The sequence below is a fragment of the Equus przewalskii genome, chromosome 2 (genome assembly GCF_037783145.1).
Source record: "Equus przewalskii isolate Varuska chromosome 2, EquPr2, whole genome shotgun sequence".
NCBI classification, from domain to species: Eukaryota; Metazoa; Chordata; class Mammalia; order Perissodactyla; family Equidae; genus Equus; species Equus przewalskii.
This window is the reverse complement of record NC_091832.1, coordinates 86,313,518-86,337,664: the sequence shown is the minus strand read 5'-3', so window position 1 is coordinate 86,337,664 and position 24,147 is coordinate 86,313,518. Positions and strand designations below refer to the sequence as shown.

The 24,147-nt window shown below is 36.1% G+C and overlaps 1 protein-coding gene across 14 annotated transcripts in view; it reads right to left on the bottom strand.

Moving 5' to 3' along the window:
• Window positions 1-24,147, bottom strand: part of SLC10A7 (solute carrier family 10 member 7) — a 236,536-nt gene that overhangs the window by 159,984 nt on the left and 52,405 nt on the right. For 7 of the 14 annotated variants that reach the window (XR_546834.2, XR_011537118.1, XR_011537121.1 and 4 more), the window contains one exon: window positions 7,650-7,688. The exons of 3 other annotated variants lie outside the window; for them this stretch is intronic. Coding sequence is in view for 4 of the 11 variants with exons in the window: in XM_008531975.2 (XP_008530197.1) it covers window positions 7,650-7,688 (39 nt within the window). In the remaining 7 variants the exon portion in view is untranslated. Of the gene's footprint in view, window positions 1-35; window positions 3,207-5,233; window positions 5,309-7,649; window positions 7,689-24,147 lie in introns of those variants that run through there. 4 more of the 14 variants (XR_011537119.1, XM_070608941.1, XM_070608944.1 and 1 more) reach the window with 2 other exon arrangements.

Below are 24,147 nucleotides of genomic sequence, written 5' to 3'. Positions count from 1 at the left end.
CCAAGAGAAATGAAAACATATTCTATACAAAAACCTATACGAAAATGCTCACAGCAGCTTTATTCACAATCATCAAACACAGGAAACAATCCAAAGTTCATCAACTGGTAAATTGATAATGGACATTCTTCATTTTTTTTTCTTAGTTCTAGAACCTAGCCCAGCGTCTAGCACATAGTAGAAAGTCCACAAATGTTTCATTAATAAAATTGATATAAGGCCAAACAGTGGCATGCAGTGGATTAGAGCTAAAAAAAGATTGATATTCGATTTTTTAAATTTCAAACTACAATCTACCATTTCCAATAATACAGACTATTGTTTTTCAGAAGTGCTAAATGTTTACTTGAAAACCTGAGTCAGCAATGGAGTGTAGATGTCTAACGTTGCTTTCATCATACAGACCAATAATTAAAAGGAAGGTTCTTTTTGGTTGGTAGAATCCACAAGTTTATACAGTTTATACACCCTCAGATGCCCTTTTGCTTCTTTCCACATATCCAGATTTATTTTGGAATGGCAGTGGGGTCTGAGTCAATGAGGTATATTAATAGTGGAAAATTATTACCTCTCCCACCCCTACTCCCACCATGGGACTTGAAATTCTCACTTTAAGAATCTGTATTGTAGATAAAGACAGGACCCTTAATTGTTTGGCTCACCACACTACTATCCCCAGATCCCTCAAATATTAGCTTAATAAATAGATTAATCATGGTAAATTTTTCGTTAGGAGAAACAGAAGCAGAGAAATGAGAACTATCTACCATATCATCATCAACTAGTAGTCAGTGGGTATCTCCTACTAAAGGCCATAAACTGAGCAGTTCTGTAGTAGGTTGGATTCAAACTAAGGAAATTTAGTCATGGTTTTAACCAACTACTAAGATCATGTTTCTTACAAGGCCCTTTACAAACATCCTGCCCCCCTCAAATTTATATTTATTTATTTTTACCTAAATGAGCATAGGAGCAAGTACTTTTCCAGTTTGGGAATGATGACATTTTAAAAATTAATAAAAATAAAAATGAAAGCACATGGCATTTGTTAAAGGGTAATAAAATAACTTCAGTCAATTGGCTAGTTCTACACCAGTAGATATCTTTAAATAGTAATCAAATCATTGCTTTAAAAAAATCCATCATTATTTAAAAAAAAAAAAAGTTGCCTCAGCCTCCACCAAAATTAGATTTGTAAGTTGCTGGTCATTCCAATAATTAAATCTATGTCACAAATTTGCAAGAAAAATGGTCACTGTGACTAATGCATTTACTTGCTACACAAGTCCTGTCAGACGGCATAGAGCATTACGCTGCTAAAATGGAGTAGGTAAGGATTCTATATATTTGTATTAAGAAACAAAGACCATTTTTTATTTACAATGACTGTACTTCAGATAAGAGTTTGTTTTAGAAACAAAGTCAAATGTAGTTATCACGGGGTTTTCCTTACTTAAGCATTAGAGCATATTTTACCTCTACAAACGCATTTGGCACACATGCATGCTGCTTTTCCGGACGAGTGTTATGTAGAAAATACTCTAAGGAAGAAACACGAACGTGATCAGGTTGCCACAGCCCCTGATTCTGGAGGTTTCCTCAGTTGACCTCCCCCAATGGTTTCAACTGACCTCTTTGATGAAATGATTGAGAAATGACCTTAAGGAACAGTGCTGCCCAAAGTGGAAGTGAAAGCAGGTGACTTAAAGGACACAAGGACAGAGAATTACTGATAAAACTTACTCTCTTTTCAAAAAATCTTTCTCAGTCCTTCAGACTGCAGGAAGGGACAGTTCTTGCTTTGGAATTGGTACAAATTTACTTTTTTATCTAAAGGAGGGCAGGCACTGGACTCAGAGCCTTGTGTAGGCAGCAGAGTTTAGCTATAAATTAATAATAGATTTTTTCCATTTGATTTAATTTCAGTTACCTTCTATTCATGACAAGATTGTTTACCATGTGGATGTAAAGTTTTGCTTTAAGAGGAATTTAAATTTAAAAAGTGAGTCTTATTTAATAATATAAATAATATGTCCATGTGGCAAAAGTCATACGCTGCCTGAAATTTGGAAGACACTGCCTTGAAGGCAGTTCCTAAATTCCCTCTTTTTAAAATCTTTTATTGCTCATTCTTTTTACTCATTTTCTTACATATTTATGTTTTAGGTATTTGCTTCGGCATCTAGAAAAGTGCCTTGAATCTAACGGATTCTGACTATATGTGTGTTAATTTTATATCCTATTTTCCTATTTTATGCCATACTGCTAATTGAACCAAGGGTATTTTTTAAAGAGAAAGTAGTCTGTTCTCAGAAATATCAACTTTTATGATGTTCACTTGCCCAAAGAGGTGATCAGATGAAAGGCATACCATGATGATGAGTTCCATTTTATAAAGGTGGAAACCAACTTCCCATTGTCTGAACATAGTTCATAAGATATTTTAAAGCCCAGAATAGGTTATTTTAAATCTTGGTTTTATCGAGTCCTCAGCAGTAAAAGTACGAACCTGAAATGACATCCTATAACGTGGTACTAAATATTGCTTAAAAATTCTGTTGTTTGTTTTGGCATTTAAGCTTAATGAAAATAAAAATCTGTTTTATAAACAAGTCATGAACTTTTGGGGGGAAACCAAAATCTTAACTGAATAATTTGAGTTGGTTAAGATTTTAAGCAAATTAAGAAAAAAAAAAGTCAACATAGTTTTCAGTATTGCACAAAATGAACATTCCATAAACATAAACTAAATTAAAAATTGACATCCTAGATTTAGGTGAAAGGAAAACCAAATTAACAATTGAGTCTTGTCTCGTACCACCCTTAACCCTCTTCATCAATATTTGAGATTCTTGCTCTGATTTTTACAAAGTAGTGTTACGCAGCAATTAATGAGTAACAAAGTTGGTGTGCTTCCTCTCTGACCGTTGTAAGTGTGGCTGAGCACACTTTGTACAAGCAAGGAAGAATAAAAGATGATAAACATATATCCCACGTTATTAAAACATGGCATTTGTGTTTGGGATTTGTTTTCTTTTAGCAACTACAATAGCATCAGTTAACTGTTCAAATCTTTCTACAAAGCTGGGAAGTAATGGCAGACCAGCCAGAGCAAAGAGGGAAGACAGAACAATTGGGTGAGGGAAGAAAAATATGTGCTGGCCAGTTCTTCAGCTCAAGGCAAGGAGCTCCTTTTAACCCTTGGTCTGGCATGAAAAGAAACAAAATTATTCATCTTAGAATAGCTTCTACTGCTTCCAGCAATGACTATTTTAAAAGAGAAGGATTATGGAAAATAAACCCATTTCTTGATATCTAAATGAAGAGATTTAGAGAGTAAACAGTGATTCTTATAGATCTTTTTGAGACTAGACGTTATGCATTCACAAGGAGGAGTCAACTCTGCTTATAACTCTTCGCTGCTGTTTCAGAAATCTTTACATTTATGTTGCCATGAATTGCTATCATGTTGTATAACATAGTTATTAGAAACTCAACTTGGCATGATCAACTCTGTCACTCACTAGAGTTTCTCTTTAAAATCAGGAGCTATCAAAAATAATAAAATGGGCTGAGGAGTCTAATAAGAAAAAGTTCTACCTTTTCCTTTTAAATTTCAACCTATAATTCTTGAAGACATGGAAACACTGAATTCAGCCTCCAAACTAAAAATGCTAAAGGTCTAAATAATCACGTGATCAAAGTTTTCTCTAACACAGTTGAATTTTTTTAAAAGAATTCTTCAACTGGAATTTTTCAAAAAGTTGCCAATATCTATTTTTTTAAAAATCTTTCTTTTGATGACGAAGCAACATGTGAGAAGGCTGAACTTGAAATATATGGTTTTACATAGAAAAAAATAATATATAAATTTTGATAACATTTATTCAGGGTAGTTGACTATTTTATTAGTCAAATTTTATTAAAATCTCATCAAGAGGAAAAATCTCAAAACACTTATTATGCTCCACAATTATTGTAAACTGAACCATTTAAATGAGAGGAGGAGATAATGGCATTAACTCCTTAACTTAAAGCAATCCTCTGTGGCAGGATTTTAAAATATTTTCTTGGTCTGAAATTTATGTAAATTAAATTCATCTATCATTGGTTATTACCAGCCTAGCTACATTAAAGAAAAAACCCCACAGTTTTCTGTAACAATTAGTTCTTAAAAACACTGTGTTTTAATTAGACCTGGGACATTATTAAACTAGCTATAAATATGTACAGTACTTTAGTTGGTATACCCAGATGTCTGAAAATCAGCAAGAACGCCCTCAGAGCTCTTTCTTCAAAATTCTTCAAACAAAAGCCTTTCATTCAAAGTTTTAATATAATCTAAAGTAAACACTCTTTTCAGATTCCATTATGTAAATATAAGAGAAATGGTCACTCATAACCAGAGAATAATAATCATTGAATCAGTGTATTTTAGAAGCCACAGGGATTAATCACAGATAACCAATTTCTTCATTTTATGGATGTCCATGATTATGCAAAAAAATTCATGGCAGAGCTTGGACAACATCAGATCAGTTATTTCTACCACATCAAACAAGTATTTTATATAGATTACCCCATTTAATCCTCACCACAACTGTACAGTTTAGGTACTATCATTACCCCATTTTACATATAGGGAAGATGATGTGGTTAGGCTAGTACTCAGTCAAGTAAAGGATTTAAACCCAGACAGTCTGACTCCAGAAAACATACTACATGAGTAATCCTAAATTTTAAGGATAGATGGATGGTTTCCATTTACAAAGAAAATTCAAAAAAAACTCCCAAAACTCTAACAAGTACCATGTTTTACGAATAACAGACTAAAATGTAAAAGTTATAATTCAGAATTTCCCTCCTCTAAAATAAGTCTTTTTCCTGAGCCCAACTCAAGCACCAACTTCTCCCTGAAGCCTTCTCCTATCATTCAACTGAGATTAATCTCTTTCTTCAAACTCTTGACACTTGCTGTACAGTGCTCATATGCAGAAAGTGTTAGCTGCCTCTTAATATGCATTCTCTTCTTCCTTACTAACAAAAATCCAATTTTTAGCTCTTAGCAAACTGTCACATGTCCCAACCTCTCCAGGGGCTATGTATGACCACGTGACTAAGTTCTACAATAAGATATTACTGCAAGTATGGTGTTGGAATTCCAAGAATCCTATTTAAAGAAAGAAGCCTTAGCTTTTAGGGGAGATCTTTTGTTGTTTCCCAAGGTAAATACCTTGTTATCCAGGTATCCTTTTGGCTGGAGCTCCAGCAGCTATCTTGGACCATGAGGCAACCTTGAGGAAAGAAGCTTCATGCCGTGGAGGGTGGAGGAGAAAGACAGGTGTCTCAGTCCACAATGAGACCATGAAGCCATCATACCATGCATGGACAGCCTCCCTCCAGATTTTATATAGTACAGAAATAAACCTTCATTTTGTATAAGCCTCTATTATTTTCGTTGTTGTTGTTGTTATTCTAACTGATTTAGTTCAGACTCACACATAGTTCATAATCTAAGGCTTGTCGTAACTATGGTGGAAAGGGAAAAAAAGGAAATAGAATTATTTCTCTTGAAACCCTGGAGCAAAAGATTTCTGATCATAATTTTCATTCTCAAACCCTTTCTGGTAATTTTCAACTTTGGGAAAGAAAAAGGAGGGAAAGGAAGAGTAGAAAAAGACACTTCTGCCTCTCTGCCATTGCTCGTGCCATTTCCTCTCCTCTCTTCTCTGCTAGCTAAGTTCTACCATACTTCAAGGCCCAGCTTGGCAAAATTGTTTCTGTCTGACCTTTGAATTCAGAGTGCATATTGCCTGTGCTATTTGACAATCATATATCATCTAGTAACACCTTCTGTTTGACCTGTTAACTTTTACATTGTATTTCTTTTTCTATGTGTGATCTCCACAATATTTCTTTGCATCCTCCACAGCTACTAGAAAACTACCTCTGTGTGGCAAGAGATCAATAAATACTTCTAATTAATTAATTGAGTTAAGGCTAAAAAAAAGATGAAGAGAGCAAAAAGAGCAGGAGACTGAGGAGAAAGGATGCATAACTTCTTAGAAGCAAAAGAGCAAATTAAAAATCCCACAGAATCCCTAGAACCAGTTTTACTTTACTGGACCTTATCAAAGAATTGGGTCTGGTGGAACAATATCATATGTTCATTGTACACACAGTCAGTGCAAAGCTCAAACCATACTCAGTGAACTTGTCCTTCAAGTCAGGGACAGTGTATTTTGCTTTAGTTATCAGACAACTGCCTCAGACTTATTTTCTCAGTTACCCTAGACATTTTAAAGAGTAAGAGTCCAGCTTAGGCAACCATGCTTTGATAGCGGATGTGGATGACTCCAAACCATATAAAAAAATTGGCTTCTAACAAGATCATATTTTATAGATATTATTCTGTTAATTGTGACAACATATAGAAAATAATACTTGAACATATGAAATAATGACTTAAAATATATGACAGTCTAAAATAAGTAGCTCAAGAGACCATTTTCATTAAATAGACTCTGTTACCTCTCTTATAAAACCCAGGAATAATACAGTATCAGGAATAACATTACTACTTCTTTAAAAATAAGAGATACTCCAAGCATATATTTTGCAGAAGCTACATCATTAAAAGCTCTGTAACACTGGGACATTAAAAGCTGTAGAACATATGTAACAATATGTTTAAAAGCTTCAACTACATTTAAATACATACAATAATAAGTGACACGAAGAGCATTTTAAACAGAAATAATTGATATTTTGCCCAGACTCATGAACCAGTTTATACACCACTGATTTTATTCTCAATTATTTGTAAATAAATGTACTACAAATCTGTGAATGAGTTATATACCTAAAAAAACAATATTCTCATTTATTTTCACCAATTTAGCCAAATTTTAGAGAGAGTATAAATAAAAATATTTAATTAACAGGAAACTTAGTTTCTTTCTCATCCTTTTATAACATAAACCAAGTCTTTGTCATGTCATTTACTTAAAAAATAATGATTAAAAATGCTAAAAGAGTATTATCCTTATAATTGTATTGGTTCTATTTACGAAAGTTGAACTATTTTTTAACTTTTTGAAATACAATTTATAGTTCATATGTCAAAAAAAATTGCATTTTCTTGCATATTACTCATTAGTTATTTCCTCATTTCAAATTTTTTTTATATAGATTTCCCAGAAGTATCCAAGACAGTAGCTTCTTTGACAGTGAAATGTACAAAATAAATGACATGTCAACAAGTAAATTAGCATTCCCTTTCTGACCAGCTGGGTCATGTTTCCTTTTCAAAATCCTCAGTCCCATGATACAAAATAATAATAATCTAAAAGACCTCATTAAATGATCAATATATTGACATAACCTCTATAAGGAGACACATAGTGTTTTAATTGATTCCTTGAATCCATTAAATAGAATATTAAACTCAAGCCTCCAAACTGTACTGTAAGAGAACATTTCCTTTATTTATTAACTAATTTTCTTCAGGGTATGAATAATAGCACATGAAAAGATTCAAGAACTTTTATATTTAACCAAATAGTAAAAGGAGTCTAATTTTCACTAAATCTTTCATAAAAACATCACAACAGAAGTTATAACAGACAAATTAAACCATGTTTACTTACCAAAAAACTTCCAAAGGCTGAATTAAATATTGCAGCTGCCTATGGAGAAAATAAATGGGGGGAAAAAACTCACTGAAAGTAAATAGGAAAAGGAAAAGCAAAGATTATCATTCTCCCATCCCCCACTATTCAAAACCTTAAAACATTGACTCTCTAAAGCAAAGTTAGTCATTGCTTACAAAAATTGCCAGTGGCCTGTAGTTTACTGAGATAGATGAGCTGCAGTTTAGGAATTCATATATAATGGGTCTCAAAAGCAAGCCAAAAAGCTTGCCATGAGATGCTTTGAACCTATACGACAGTACCAAGGAATCATCACCAATAGTAATTTGAAACCTTTTTGCTACTGATCTTGTTAGTAGACTTAAAACAATCAGAAGTTGATTTATTCACCAAAAAAATCATTCTACTGGGAAAAGGAAAACCAGAGTTGTAAAGCAAACATTACCTACTCTCTCCCAGGGAGCATAAGTCCCATGAGCTAGACCCACAAAGTGAGATCTGTTGTTCCCATACAACACACATCAAAAATATGTACAATACTGTTAGACCATGGAAGTTATTGCTATACCATTAATTCTAAAGTAGAAACTAGCAAGAAAAACTTCCATTTGGTGTTCAAAATTCAAAGAGAAATACTTGACTTTGTGCTTACCTAAATATCCAGGGAATACATAGTAGATGTAATATAGTTCTTAACTTTAAATCAATCACTATATTACATGAAGCTACACCTGAATCCTGAAAGCTTCTCACCTTACCCAAAAAGGACACAAACTTGTATACCATCCAATTTGATGGAAAAAAAAAAGAGAGAGAAAGAAAAAATAATAAAAGGCAAAAGGAGGGGGAGAGAAAATCTATTGACATCTCCTGTAGATCCAGAGCAGAATTAAATTAATCATCATGGACATCAGCAGCCACATCGTAGCAAGAAGAGCATGTCAGTTTAGCAAGTTTGAATAAAGTCCAAAGCCGAGCTAAGAGCTGTAGCTGAAAACGCCTTCTGCTCCAGAAGAGGATGCAACGAGAGTGCATGGGTAATGAGATCCTTGGCTCCAGAGAGCTTAGCTCTCCTATTCAAGTTCATAATTAATTCAAAGCTTTGATAATTTCATTAGATTTCTCCTTTGCTGGCCCTATCAATAAAAGATGGCACTGGACCACAGCTCCTCTGTGGCATAAACATAGGCACAGGCACAGACCAGGGAAACCTTTGCTTCCTGACAGGGACAATGGCATATGGTGTTCTGTGTTGTACAGGGAGTAGTGAAAAAAAAGATTTAGCTAAATAAAACATTATAGATGACAATTGTAAACTATAGCAACATATTTAACACATCTTCCTGGGATTCTACCATGGATGATTGAGGAAAAAGTTTTATGTGTGAAGAAAAATAAGTAAAGCTGTATAAATAAATGAGCTGTAGTGAGATCAACAGAGAACACTGCCTTCCTTCCTACAAAAATGCACCTTCCCCACAAACAGTGTTTATTTCTAGACCCTATTTTGTGCTTAAAATAGCTTTATCTCTCTTTTTAGTAAAAGAACAAGGTATTCCCTTTGAGCTCCTCTCTTCCAAACTTGCTTCTGCCCAATGCCTTTCGCCAAAGTTGTATTAGACAACTAATGGTTTTGCCTAGTGTTTAACAACACACGGTTGGGGGCCAGCCCGGTGGCGTAGTGGTTAAGTTCATGCACTCCACTTTGGCGGCCTGGGGTTCATGGGTTCGGGTCCTGGGCATGGATCTACACATCACTCTTCAAGCCATGCTGTGGTGGTGTCACACATACAAAATAGGGGAAGACTGGCACAGATGTTAGCTCAGGGCCAATCTTCCTCACCAAAAAAAAAAGAAAGAAAGAAAGAAAAGAGGATCATTAGAAGTAAAAAGACTCAGAAGTCAAAGTGAAATAAGTATCAACTACTACTCATCAGATCAAATCATAATACTCTCACTCCATCCAGTTCTCTTTTCTAACCCAAACACAAGCAATATATTTCATGTGGATCGGCTGTGTTCCTGCATTTTATAAAATGACAGTGATGACAGTGACAGGATATCTTTGGTACCCAGAGATGCTGCAGGTCAATTCTTCTTAGTTATTTTTCTGACAGTGGTGATGGATTTGAACTCACTCACCTACACTATCACTTGGTGCTCCCAAGCAGTGAGCTCCGGCAACCATTTGTGAAACGGCTGATTAAGGTTCTGGGTACAGTAAAGAACCATGTGAAACAAGACAGTGAACCAAGGATCTCGGGCTCAACAGCAACAGATAATGAAGCTAATAGTTGGCTCAATTCTGCAGTTGCATGAATTCATGAAGGAATTATGTTTTCCAGAGTTCCAAAGAGTGATGATAAATATTTAGAAAGTATTTAATTGATATATAAAAGACATGCATGACTTTTGACTTAAGGAGGAATTCCCAGCTCCTCAGCATGACGTACAAGGCCTTCCATGAACAGATGTCTTCCATCTCACTTCTTGCCTCAAACTTTATATTCTGACAATGCTAAACTCTTGTGATTCCCCAAACTCATCATGCTTTCTTACCTCTTTGCTCCCTGGCCTGGAATGCCCTTCCCCTTCTCTCTACCTAGGTAACTTCCATTAATCTTAGCTACTCGGCTTGGGCACTGTCCTTCCAAGAAGCTTTCAATCACCTCCGCCAACACACACACACACACACACCTCTAGGTTGACTGAGTGTCCCAAGCCTGCTGCCGCAACATTCTGAGCACACCTCTGCAATGGCACTTGTCACACTACTGAAATGATCTATCTATATGCCTCCCTGCCCCACTAAAGTCTTCTAAGGAAGGAATCTGATGAAGCTCATCCTAAGTACCTACATGTTTGCTAACTGAAATGCTGAAATAAGTAGGATGCCCAGGAATGTCCAAATTCTACCTCTTTTACTATGTTATGCTTGGCAGAATCCAAGGAGTGGCAGACACAGAGGAGTGGACCTGACACTTAGCACCACAGCCAAGCAACAGCAATGACAGACTTAGACTTTGGTCTCCCATCCAATATAAGCAACTCTTTCACAACATCTCGATTTACTTCCCTTAACTTAATACTTGCCCTATTATGATATGCTTAACCTTATGTAGCTATTACCTTATGTATGCTTAACCATTATATAGCAATCCCTATTATGATATGCTTAACCTTATGTAGCATTACCTTATGTATGCTTAACCATTATATAGCAATAGAGTTAGTTACATAAAATCTAGAATCACCAAGGAATACTCCGCAGCCATTAAAAAGAGGAAGATCTGCATAATCTGATATGAAAGCAGGCTAAGATATTTTAAATAAAAAAGTAGGTTTCAAAACAGTGTGTATAATTCTTTCAATGTTTTTTTCCACACCGCTAAGCAATTCTCTGATACCAGCTGGGAGTCCTGCAATTCAATTCAATTCTGCCACTATCTACCTGAGCTAGTGTCAGATCCCACAGGTTAAAGGCTCAGTCCCACAAGACTGTCCCCACTTCAGATGTTAATCACAAGTCCAGGTTGTCACCTGTGCTTCTGAACAACTGGCTATAAATGGGGGATTCCTACAATCCCATGCTCCAATTCAATAACTTTGCAAGAGTGGCTCACAGAAGTCAGGGAACCAGTTTATTCACTAGATCACCACTTTATTATAAAGGATATAAGTCAGGAACAGCCAGATGGAAGAGATGTATAGGGCAAGGTATGGGGAAAGGGTGTGGCGTTTCCATGCTTTTTCCAGGCAAGCCACTCTCTCAGCACCTCCGTGTGTGCACCAACTCGGAAGCTCTTCGAACCTGTTCTTTTGGGGTTTTATGGAGGCTCCATTATATGGACAAGATTGATTACAACACTGGCCATTGACAACTGAACCCAATCTCCAGCCCCTCTCCCCTCCCCAGAGGTCTGGGAGTCTGACCGGAAGTTCTAACCCTCTAACCACTGGTTGGTTCTCCTGACAACCAGCCCCATCCTTAGGTTGGCTAGGCGCTTTCCAAAGGTCACCTAATTAACATAACAAAAATGCCTTTTATAGCTCTCACCACTTAGGAAATTCCAAAGGTTTTAGGAGCTCTGCATCAGGAACTGGGACAAAGACCAAATATGTATTTCTTATTATAAATCACAAGATCACATTCCTATTGTGTACATGTGCATACACTCACATACCTTTACACAGATAGGTATAAAAAACACTATTTTTTCAGAAAGAGATCACAAAAACCCTCCTAACTAGGGTTATACTTGTTGAAAGGGATTGGGTAGGGGTCGTTTCTATTTTCATTTTGCTCTGTCTGTCCTGTTTGGCTTTTTGTTTTTAACATGTTATTTTTCTATATTTCAACAAGGATTATCTGGGCAGGGAGATGTTGAGCCATTTATTGTTTGCATTTTTAATCCCTTTGTGTTAAAAATGTAATAAATGTTTTAGTTTAAAATAAAATTAAGATTTCAATCTCTATTTTGCACATTAGTGGTATCTTTCACTGGTTGCTTAACAAGCTGACGGGTGAGTACCCTCTGGAGGACACATCATTTGTGCTGGGGGTATAAGAAGCCACAGGATGAACAGAGGGCCTCTTCCAGGAGTATCTGTAGCATGTGAATACTTGGTTTTGAAAACAAACCAAAAATCCACTATTGTTTTCATATTAAACATGGCCATCAACATACAAACTCCATGTACTAAGATCAAACACGAGCCACCAAGGACAATTTGTCCTGAAGATAGGACCCTTCAGATTATACAACTAGGATCTTAGGATATGAGTTTCCTCTCCACTGCCTTCCGGAAGCCATAGCTGAGACAGTCCACTGATTTTTAAATATAGCATTTCATTTGTTATTCTCTTTTGCTAGAAACAATTTAATTACCCATTCCTCCTCTAGAATGCTACATATTACAACAAAACTCACGTCTAATTTGTACAAGATTTTATACTCAGTGCCTAGAACAGCACCTGGCTCTCAGTAGACCCTCAATAAATATTACTCAGTTAAAGAATGAATGAATACTTCTTGCACTAACTGAATGTTCTGGACAGTAATGTTTTCATTATTAACTTGTGAATCTCACCTGCAAAGTGTATACCTTGGTATAATCACATTTGATGGATAATTAGATCAATGCTAAGTGAAAAAAGTTTATATTGAGGTGGCTTTTTAATACTGAGTAGATTGGCTTCCTTTATATTACACATTTTTAGAGAATATATTGCTTTCAGTATCAGCCCAATTCTACCCAATATATGGCATTTTACTGATGTTTCACTATATGTTGTACGGTATGTCTTTATTAAATTATTTTGGAAAATTGAGCAAGTTCAATAATGAATTTCTTCATAACCTACTTGGAATTATTTGAAATAAAAAAGTAAATTAAAAAAACTGAAAACAATGGGGATAGAGTTCTCTAACTATAAAAGCAACCTCTCCCATTGCTGAATGCCTTTAAATGTTAGGAAGTGCTACCTTACAGTAAGCCTGAAACCTTCATCTTCTGAACTGCCGTGCAATGACTATGTTCCATGCTCTGGAGTTACGTAAATTTGTAGTCCTTTTTGAAATGACTATACCTCAAGTATATGAACAATGCTGGGACCTACCCAAGTCTTTTCTTACAATACTCTATCTAAAATTTTCATAATGCTGGCCCAATACCCCTCTTTTTCCTTCCTTCCTCAGTCCACTAAATAAAAAAAATGAATCCATTGCTTATAGTGAGTGTGAATGATCTTTTACAAGTTAATTTACGAAATTTCCAGCTTTCACTGTTGCTTCCCCAGTCAATGTATACAGAAATGTTTACCAAAATGTTAAAAATGGGACATTTATGGTTGTCTCAGATTTCTAATAATGCTCGAAGTCAAGGAGAACGTGTGGAACGTATGCCACTGTTCTAAAGTAAGATACCAGACATAGTCATGTAAGTACTTATAAAAGACGTGAGAACTAGGCCAGGGACCATTTCTTATGCAGGCTATACAAGAAAAGACTAGAAATTCTAGAGGAGGTTGATAAAAGGAAATTTCCAGGATAAGTGGGTCTTTTGACTTTTTTCTTCTCTTCTATGGGAGAAAACTGACCTGCCCATCACACCTCCCAAGTAGAGGAAAGGGGCAATATATACAAAAGATCGAACAGTGGGGATAGGAGAAAATGCAAGGAAGCTAAAGAATGGCATTGCTGTCCTGTGCTGGAATGTTTACTGAGGGAGAAAGAACTGTTAGGCTGCCAGGGGAGCAGAGAGCACTCTGTGAGAGTTCTTGGAAAATCCGAGTGTATTTCTTAGAGTTGAGGTAGGGGAATAGTGACAGTGTGTAATGACCAGAGACAGGTCTTGCTTGCTGTCTAAAAATAGCAAAGGTGAGGAGGCTGCCTAGAACAGACCGCAATGACGGGGCAAGGAGAGACGGTTAAAATTGGGCAAAGTATACCTCAGTTCCGTCATGGGGCAAGGTTCTGTCAGTTCCATATAGGCCAAGTAGATGCTTCAGAGGACGGCCATCAAACTTGACTCATTTTGAAAGACCCAAAATAGCACCCTTCCAGGGTGAAGAGACTCCAGCAGAAGATGCTGAAGGGATGTTTAGGGGCAGAGGCTGGAGGTGTACTCTGAAGAACTCCCTCCCTTAACCTGTCCAGCATAAGAGACAGCCTGTGGACGCCTGCTATGACAGAGGGCACTGAGGCCCAGAGTACAACAGTACCAATCAGACAAGACTCTGTCCCACTCCATTATGTACTTGTCCTACTCTCATCCAGGCGCCAAAGAGGCCAGAAGTAGGGAGAGGGAGGAGGTAAAAAAATAGTGCAACAGACCAAGCCCTCCTCCCCACCGGTCCTGCTGTCTATCCCATGTTTATATTCTTATCATATGTGTATATATCCATTTACAAAAAAGTATAATTTTCTGTTTTAAAAACACAGGTTAGGCCTAGGTTGGGGAAAAAAGGGGAATTTGGAGTTTTAAGCTAGACTGTCCTGCATTATTTAATACCAAAAAGTTTATCCTAATTACCAAATATATGACTATTTTTGTAACTAAACGTCACCAGAAAACCATGAGATCTGCCAGAGATGCTGTCAAAGAAGAGGGTAGTGGTAGGGAACGGGAATATGTGAGACAGCATTTCATGCATAAGATCCTCAAATTCACACCACTCAACAAAGAGATTATAATAAAAACACAACATTTTAAATGTATAGTTGAGCCAAAAGAACACAAAAACCCCAGGTACTAGACATATAGAAGCTAGCCAAAGAAAGAGCAGTAAAGCATGTGAGTTGATGTTGCACTCTCCCAAACACAGACTCATGCCCGTGAAGCCATGAGAAGCATAGGCTTTGGCCTGTGAAGGGTGAGAACTGGACCTGACACACCTGCAGTGGGCGGAGCAGAATGCTGGAAGGACTGCCGCACTATATAGAACAACTAGAAAACTCTACTTACAGAGTCAAGAAAGGAACATAAGGCCTGCACCAAGGGTGGGCACAAGACTGAATTTACACTACACACGAGATTCAAGAATCCGAAACTAATGATTAATTCAAAGAAAAGACAAGACACAATGGATCAGAGACCAGTGGAACTTCTGAGGCCCTGAAAGAAACAAACGCAAAACTTCTCTTTGGGGTCACTTCAATAGTCCAGAACAAAGTGGATTCCCAGATAAAACAACCCTCGCTGAACGGGAGTTTACAATAAAAAAATTACAGACAATGTGAGAAAGCTGTACATGACCATTATAAGCACCATTCAAACCCGAGAAGAGGAGGAGAAACTGAGTTTTTCACAATATACTAAAAAAGAAAATACTAGATAAATTAAAGACGTAGAATTGGAAGCCAAGACTTTAAAACTTTTTGAAGAAATTATGAAACTATCTTTACCTTCAGAAAAGGAAACAATTTTTTAAATAAGACACAAAATGTATATATATAAAAAAGGAAAAGCTAGAGTTGCCATGCAACACAGATCTGGCCAATGAGATATAAACTGACACCCGCTTGATGAGAGGGGTTGGGGAGGTTAGCTTGGCACTGCCCTTCTTCCCTTCTTCCCACCCAGAGCAGTGAGAGCTCTCTTGAGACCAGAAGAGAAAGGCCAACAGCAATGCAGAGACAGCCACTCTAATATCACTGAGCCACAGAACAAATGCCAGCAACCCCTACCTCCAGGCATCTTGGTATATGAGAAAAATAAGTCCCTGCTTGTTGAGGCCACTTTCAGTCTGATGTTCCGTTACTGGAAGACTAACTGATAGAATCACGTTCCTAAACAAGGGAGAGAATTCTAAAGGACTAATCAGGCAGGCTAGAGGAATCAACAGCGCTTCTACCTCTAAGGTATAAATTTGAGTAAGCATATTAAGTTTTATTTACTACCACTATCTCTTGTTCCCATTGTAAACAGCATAAGACATTAAAAAGGAAGGAAAAGAAAATTGACTATTGGTGACAATTGTTGGAGATCAAAGTTGCATTGTCTCACCCTGGAAAAGTTCCCTAGCTATGAGAATTTATGTCACTCCAGCCTCTGATTCACAAGAGGACGGAAACAGCCTTAATATTTATTTCCTTTTTAAGCATAGATTCAGTTTGAAAAAACATAAAGACATTAAAGATTGAATTCCAATCCTTGGTCTTTAATTAAATATGGAAACACAAAATATTTTCTTTTAACTTGTAAGATATTTTGCAAAGAGCTATATAGAAATTCAAAAATAAAAAAATATTTAAAGTTCATTCTGTCTGTTTTAAATGCCAATTATAATTGGCTTTCTGACAGGCACCTTAGTTGCTAGGACATTTCAATGTTGCCTATCTAATTACCACTATTTTCACTGTATAAATCTCATAACAAGTAAAATTTGAGTTATATATGTCTATATTACATTTAAATATTATTGAAACACACCACAAAAAGTAAATATATAGGATATCAATTAAAATGCGAGTTTATACACCATGCTCAACATTAAAGGGGCACTCTTCATTTGATTCTATTATTTACGTTTCTGTATTTTTTAAGCAGCAATGACTAAAAAGCAGAATGTTGTTTTAAAATCATTGCTGAATATATCTTCTCAACAAATAAATCTAAATGAAGACTACAGTACTACTACAAGGCATTCACCAATTTAAAGAAAGATTATTTTTAGAACATGTACCATTAAAATTCACCATCCTAATGACCATTTTAATTCTTTGTTTTAAAACAATTACAGGAATAAACAGAAGTTCACATATCTGCAGGCTAAGAGTAAATGACATCTAGCTGCTTTTCTGGGAGTAAGCCACATTTCTTGCCTATTTCTACAGGTCCATTTCTTGATACCAATGGAAAAAATTATTTAATATCCTTAATCTTGAAGTGAATGGAGGATGGCTATTCTTGTTTGTAACTATTCATCTTAATTCAGGCAAGTAAAAAATATATTCAAGTTACTGTTTCTGGGTGCTAAATTGAATCAGGTGTCCTCTTCTCTTAAGAAAATTAAGTTGCTTTTGTGCAAGAGTGTTTTAATGAGAACACAGCCCGCCGACAGTGATAAATGGGAATGACACCAGAGAGAGCATGTAAGCAGGACAATATGTGCATGTTACAGTCTTACAGCCTATTTTTCACTGACTATTCTGAATGACTTCGCTGTTTCTTAAGGGGCCTATTAATCTCAAATTTAGTTATTACACAACGTTTATTTGAACATATATTCTGTGGATGATGACAGTTAATAAAGGAAATCTTTCACAAGCTGTATTTTTACATATTGTTCCAACTACAGCTCCCAGTCATTTGATGGTATTGACGGAATAACCTACATTGTGCTGAGGCTTTAAAAAAAAAGGCACATATATTCAGATTCCTTTCTAAGCACATGGGGACTCTTAAATAACCGTTAAAATGCATACAAAAAAACCCTACTATATAATGGTAAAAGTAAAAGGACATCTTAACTATTCAACAAAAATTGTTTAAAGTGAAAACTGACCCTTCTAAGACAAACCAGATACCTTTCAACCCTTTTAAAGCTTTGGTGCATAATATGCAATAGTCCTTGCATACCAATCTATATCTTCACAATATGCGTGGAGTAGGGGAGGGAAGACAAAATCAATTTTCTTGAAGTGCAAAAAGAATCAAGTAACATGGCTGCTTTGATTTTCTCCTTGGTATGCTTTTTCGATAAAATACCATGTATTTAAAATAGTGGTGATGCTGTATTTCTTATTTCTGGTAGCATACTTAAAGGCTGACAAGAATTATTTTGACATTTTCCTAAAAGCATATTTATCAGCTCAAATAACTTCATCAGTTCAGATTGTGGGTCTTGTTCCAGAAGAAATTTGTCACTTTAAGTATAACTGGTTCATGACCGCAAAACCTATTAGCAGGAAATATTTACACTAGTTTAAGATTTTTAAATCTGCTTCATACTTGAGATGAATATAGACTTAATCAAACATTTTCAATTTTATCCTCCTGAAATCTCAGTTTTCAAAGGTGTTCAATTTCAATGAAATCAGAATTTCCAAGTGGGAAGGGCCCTTAGATACTATGACAATCCTTTTATAAATGAAGAAACAGAACTCTTGAGAGATGAAGGCTCTTTCCCAAGGTCATGATGGCTAGTGGCAAAGCCAGAATAGAACTCTTCTCTAGACATTCCCTGTACCTTCTCTATTATACCCACACTGCCTATTTTACATATTATCTTGAACAGATGTTTGTAGATATATAATACAAAAGAGCATATACCAAAACATTAATAGTGGTTATGTTGGGGTATTGGGATTATGGATATTTTTTTCCTTTGTGCTTTTCCTTGATTTTCAAAGTTTTTGTACTGGTTGTGTATTTATTAGGAAAGAAGCATACAATAAATGTTATATGTTAGTACAGCTAACATTTTAGAGGCTCTCTCTTTAATCTTTAGGCAAACCTTGAACAATGCTGTGCACATATTAGGTGCTCGATCAATGTCAGACTAAAAATTGAATGAAACTGAGGATAACACCACGAACAAACTACCTAAATAGGCTCACTTGTTATACTAACATTGAATCCTCAGAGGAACAAACTGCGAGTATAACTCAGAATATCAACTATTAAACTAAAACACATATTATTTATTTATTAACAGCTTATTAAGCACTTATAAATATCTCAGATGAAGCTGAATGAAAATTACTTAAAATATTACACATTGCTTGATACTACATTTTTTTAAATGCCAATTTTTCAATATTCTTGAAGTTTAATTGTTCTTACTCTTTTGGGTTTCCTATGTCCTGCCAAAAAGGAATAAAATAAATACTCCTGTAATTATTCATTTGTTCAACACAAATTTATTAAGCAATTTATTAAGCTTAGCACTGAGAATACAAAAATAAACACCATAGAGTACCTGCTCACAATATAGGGCTAGAAGCCAGACATCATAACAGCTTTAAGACAAGAAGTTCAACGGGATCAAAGAGTTATGGCAGCACAGAAATTAACTACTAAAATTTCCTTTAAAGTGGTCTTTTTCAGTGCCTCCTAGTGATATACAGCAAGCACTTCTCTGATCAATTAATGGAAGCTCTATTTAATGCCAACACGCGAACTAAGCTCTCAGAACACCAACAGAGAAATTGGCCAAGAATTCCCCTAACACTTTGTTTAGAAGGGCATCCACAAAACATAAGTGACAACTTATGTCAAACCATCTAATGTTTCTTACAAATTTTAGACTCTAGCTACCTAACTCTGTTATTTTTGCTCTTTTCCAACCATTAGGTCTGGGAATCTCAGAGCTTCTTAAGAGGGCAATGGATCAATCCCTCAGCAATAACTCTCTCATCAGCTTTTCATTAGCAATAAAATAGCTTTCCTACCATCTTCTGGGAAATAACTTACCACAGATTCACAGAACTGCAACGGACCTCTACAGATCATCTAATCAAGGCACTTTTTCTCAAAAAAAGACTACACTGAAATCACTAACAAATGGAACCTACCTATCCTATTCTTCTTGTCTTCAGGATCAGAGACTGCATAATCTCTTTTAGAATCCTAGATTTAAAATCTATAATTTAAGTCATATTTTTCACTAGCAAGTCCTTTCCTTTTCTGACTTAACTTTTCATTTGAGATCATCTTTTTATGTTAGGTCCCCTGAGAAGATTAAAAAAGAGCTGTGTTATTGCTATTACAAGTAGTACGCTGATAAATGTTTAACAACTGGCTCTCAGGATGAGGGAAGGAACACCAGTTTGTAATGTTTGTTGATTTTTGTGCTGTAAATACTCCCACCATGGCCAATTTCAAGCTGCAAACATGAACACCAAGATAGGAAAAGATGGCATAATTCCAAAGCTATAAAAAATTAGAAAAAGAAGGGCAAATTGAACGCAAAATAAGCACAGGAAGGAAATTAAGTAAAGATATGAGAAGAAACTAATGAAATCAAAATCAGAAAGACAATGGACATCAATGAAATCAAAAGCTGATTCTTTCGAGAAAGAAGAACAAAGCTGGAGGTATCACATTCCCTGATTTCAAACTATACTACAAAGTTATCTAATCAAAACAGTGTGGTACTGGCACAAAAACAGACGCATAGATCAGTGGAACAGAACCCAGAACCCAGAAATAAACCCACACATATAGGGTCAAATAATCTACGACATAGGAGGCAGGAATATAAATGGGAAAAAGATAGTCTCTTCAATAAATGGTGTTGGGAAAACTGGACAGCTATATGCCAAAGGATGAAACTGGACCACTATCTTACACCCATATACAAAAATAAATTCAAAATGGATTAAAGACTTGAATATAAGACCTGAAACCATAACACTCCCAGAAGAAACACAGGCAGCCAGCTCTTTGACATTGATTTTAGTGATATTTTTTTTGGACAAGTCTCCTCAGGCAAGGGCAATAAGCAAAAACAAACAAATGGGACTATATCAAACTAAAACGCTTTTGCACAGTGAAGGAAACCATCAACAAAACAAAAAGGCAACCTATTGAATGGGAGAAGATATTTGCAAATCATACATCTGAAAAGGGGTTAATACCCAAAATACATAAAAAAGTACACAACTTAATATCAAAATCCAAACAACTCGATTAAAAACTGGGCAGAGGACTTGAATAGACATTTTCCAAAGACATACAGATGACCAACAGGCACATGAAAAAATACTCAACATCACTAATCATCAGGGAAATGCAAATCAAAACCACAATGAGACACCACCTCACATCTGTCAGTACAGATGTTATTAAAAAGACAGAAAATAACACGTGTTGGTGAGGATGTGGATAAAAGGGATCCCTTGTGCACTGCTGATGGGAATATAAATTGGTGCAGCCACTATGGAAAACAGTATGGATGTTCCTCAAAAAATTAAAAATAGAACTACCATTGTTGTTGTTAGTGCTATTGTGTCAATTCTGACTCCTAGTGACCCTGTGTACGGCAGAGCAGAACCCTGCCTGGTCTTTTTGTGCTGTCCTCTCACCTTGTAGTACTATATCAGACAATGCTCTGCTGCTAATCACAGGGTTTTCATGGCCAGTTTTTTTGGAAGTGGGTGGCCAGGTCCTTCTTCCTAGTCTGTCTTAGTCTGGAAGCTTTGCTGAAATCTGTCCACCACAGGTGACCTCTGCTGGTATTTGAAATACCACTGGCATAGCTTTCAGCATCACAGCAACACACAGCTACCACAGTATAACAACTGACAGATGGGTGGCATGGTTTCCTGACCAGAAAACAAACCCAGGCCACAGCGGTAAGAGCACCCAATCCTAACCAGTAGACCACTAGGGCTGGCTAAAACTATCAAAATATCCAGCAATTCCACTTCTGGGTATTTACCTGAAGAAAACAAAAACATTAATTTGAAGAGATATATGAACCCCTATGTTCATTGCAGCATTATTTACAATAGCCAAGATATAAAAGCAACCTAAGTGTTCACTGATAGATGAATTGATAAAGATGTGAGAGATATATACATATATATATGTATATATATACATACACACACACACAATGGAATAATATTCAACAATAAAAAAGAAAGAAATCTTGCCATTTGTGACAACATAGAGGGACCTAGAGGGTATTATGCTAAGTGAAATAAGTCAGACGGAGAAAGACAAATACCATATGATTTCACTTATATGTGAAATCTAAAAAACAAAACAAACAGAACAAAACTGAAACAGACTCATAAATATAGGAAAAAAACTGGTAATTACAGACTGCAGAAGGATTAGGAGAGAGGCGAAATAGGTGAAGGGGATTAAGAGGTACAAACTTCCAGTTATAAAATTAATAAGTCATAGGAATATAACGTACAACATAGGGAATACAGTCAATAATATTGTAATAATTGTGTAAGGTGACAGATGGTAACTAGACTTATCATGGTGATCATTTTGTAATGTATATAAATATCAAACCACTATGATATACACCTGAAACTAACAGGCTATGGTATGTCAATCATACTTCAATTAAACAAAAATCCTGGTTCTTTGGGAAAAAATCAATAAAACTGATACACCTTAGAACGTGGATTGGCAAACTTTTTCTGTAAAGGGTCACTATTCCATTTCAACTCAACTGGTCTAACACCAAGTGAATATATATACTGCAATACAATTCTGACACTAACCACCTGGAGCCAGTCCACAAGTTAAAGGCTCAGTCCTCTACAACACTGCCCTCTCTTCATATGGCAGCTGCACTTCAGGAGTCCCCAGACCATCAGCACTTCTGACCAACTGGCTATAAATTTGGGGATTCCCACGACCCCCTCTGGTTCAATAATTCAATAGAACAACTCACTGAAAGTGTTATACTTACAATTACAGTCTTGTTAAAGGGGTACACATGGAGTGAGGTCTGGGGGTTTCCCTGCCCCATCCCCATGGAGTCAGTGTATCACTCTCTCAGAACATCAACGTGTTCACCAACCAGAAGTATCACTGAGCTTCAGTGTCCACAGTTTTAATTGGGGTTTCATCATGTAGGCATACCAGACTAAATCACTGACCATGTAATTGAGCGCAATCTCTAGTCCCCTCTCCTTCCCTAAAGGTCAAAAGTTCCAACCCGGTAATCAGGTAATCACTAGTGCTCAGCCTTTGTGGTGAGCAGCTGTCTTCCTGAAGCTATCGAGGGGCCCATCATGAGTCAACGAGTCATTAGCATAACAAAGACACTCCTATCACTCAGGAAATTGCAAGGGTTTTGAAGCTCTGTGCCAACATCCCAGGGACAGAGACTAGACATATTTTTTATTATACCATAGCAACATAATAAATGTTTTAGGCTTTGTAGCCATTTTGCTCACAAATTCTTAGCTCAGCTGTTGTAGCACAAAAGCAGCCATAGATAATGTATAAGCTAATGAGTGTGGTTGTGTTCCAGTAAAACTTTATCTATGGATACTAAAATTTGACTTTCTTTTATTTTTTTACCTGTCATAAAATTTCATTCTTCTTTTGATTTTTTTCTAACCATCAGAAAAATGTACAAGCCATTCTTAACTCATTTACTACACAAAACATGCAGCAAGCCTGAGTTAGCTTGCAAGCCACTGTCTGCCCACCTCTGCTCTAAGAGAAAAAGAGAAGACAGAAATGACCAATATCAGGAATCAAAGAGGCAACATTCTGAAATCCCTCAGATATTTAAAGGATGAATATTGTGAACATTATGACCCCAGATTTGACAACTTAGATGAAATGGACAAATTCCTTGAAAAACACAAACTACCAAAGCTCTCTCAAGAAGAAATAGACAACCTAAATAGCCACTATATACTAAAGTCATCGAATGTGCAGTGTAAAACTTTCCCACAAAGAAATCTCCAGGACCAGATGGCTTCAATGGTGAATTCTACCAAACATTTAAAGAAGAAATATTATTAACTATGTGAAAACTCACCCAGAAAATACAAGAGGAGGGAAAATTTACTAAATCACTTTATAAAATCAGCATTAGCCTGATAGCAAAACCAAATGAAAATGTCATAAGAAAACTACAGAACAATAACCCTCACATACGTAGACAGACACAAAACTCCTTACAAAATGTGAGCTAATTGAAGCCAATAATATACAAAAAGGATAATACATCACGACCAAGTGGGGTTTATTCTAGGAATGCGAAGTTGCTTTGAGATTTGAAAATTGATCAAGGCAATTCACCCTATCAACAGACTGAAAAAGAAAAAAAACATATGATCATTTCAATAAATGGGAAAATAGTATTTGACAAAATTCCACATGTATTCATGATAAAAACTCTCAGAAAACTAGAATTGATAAGACTTTCTTCCATCTGATAAAGAACACCTTTATCAAAAACTGACTATCACACTTAGTTGGAAAAGACTGAATGACTTCCCCCTAAAATCAGGATCAAGGTAAGGATGTCTACATTCCCTACTACTTCTAACCAATGTTGGCC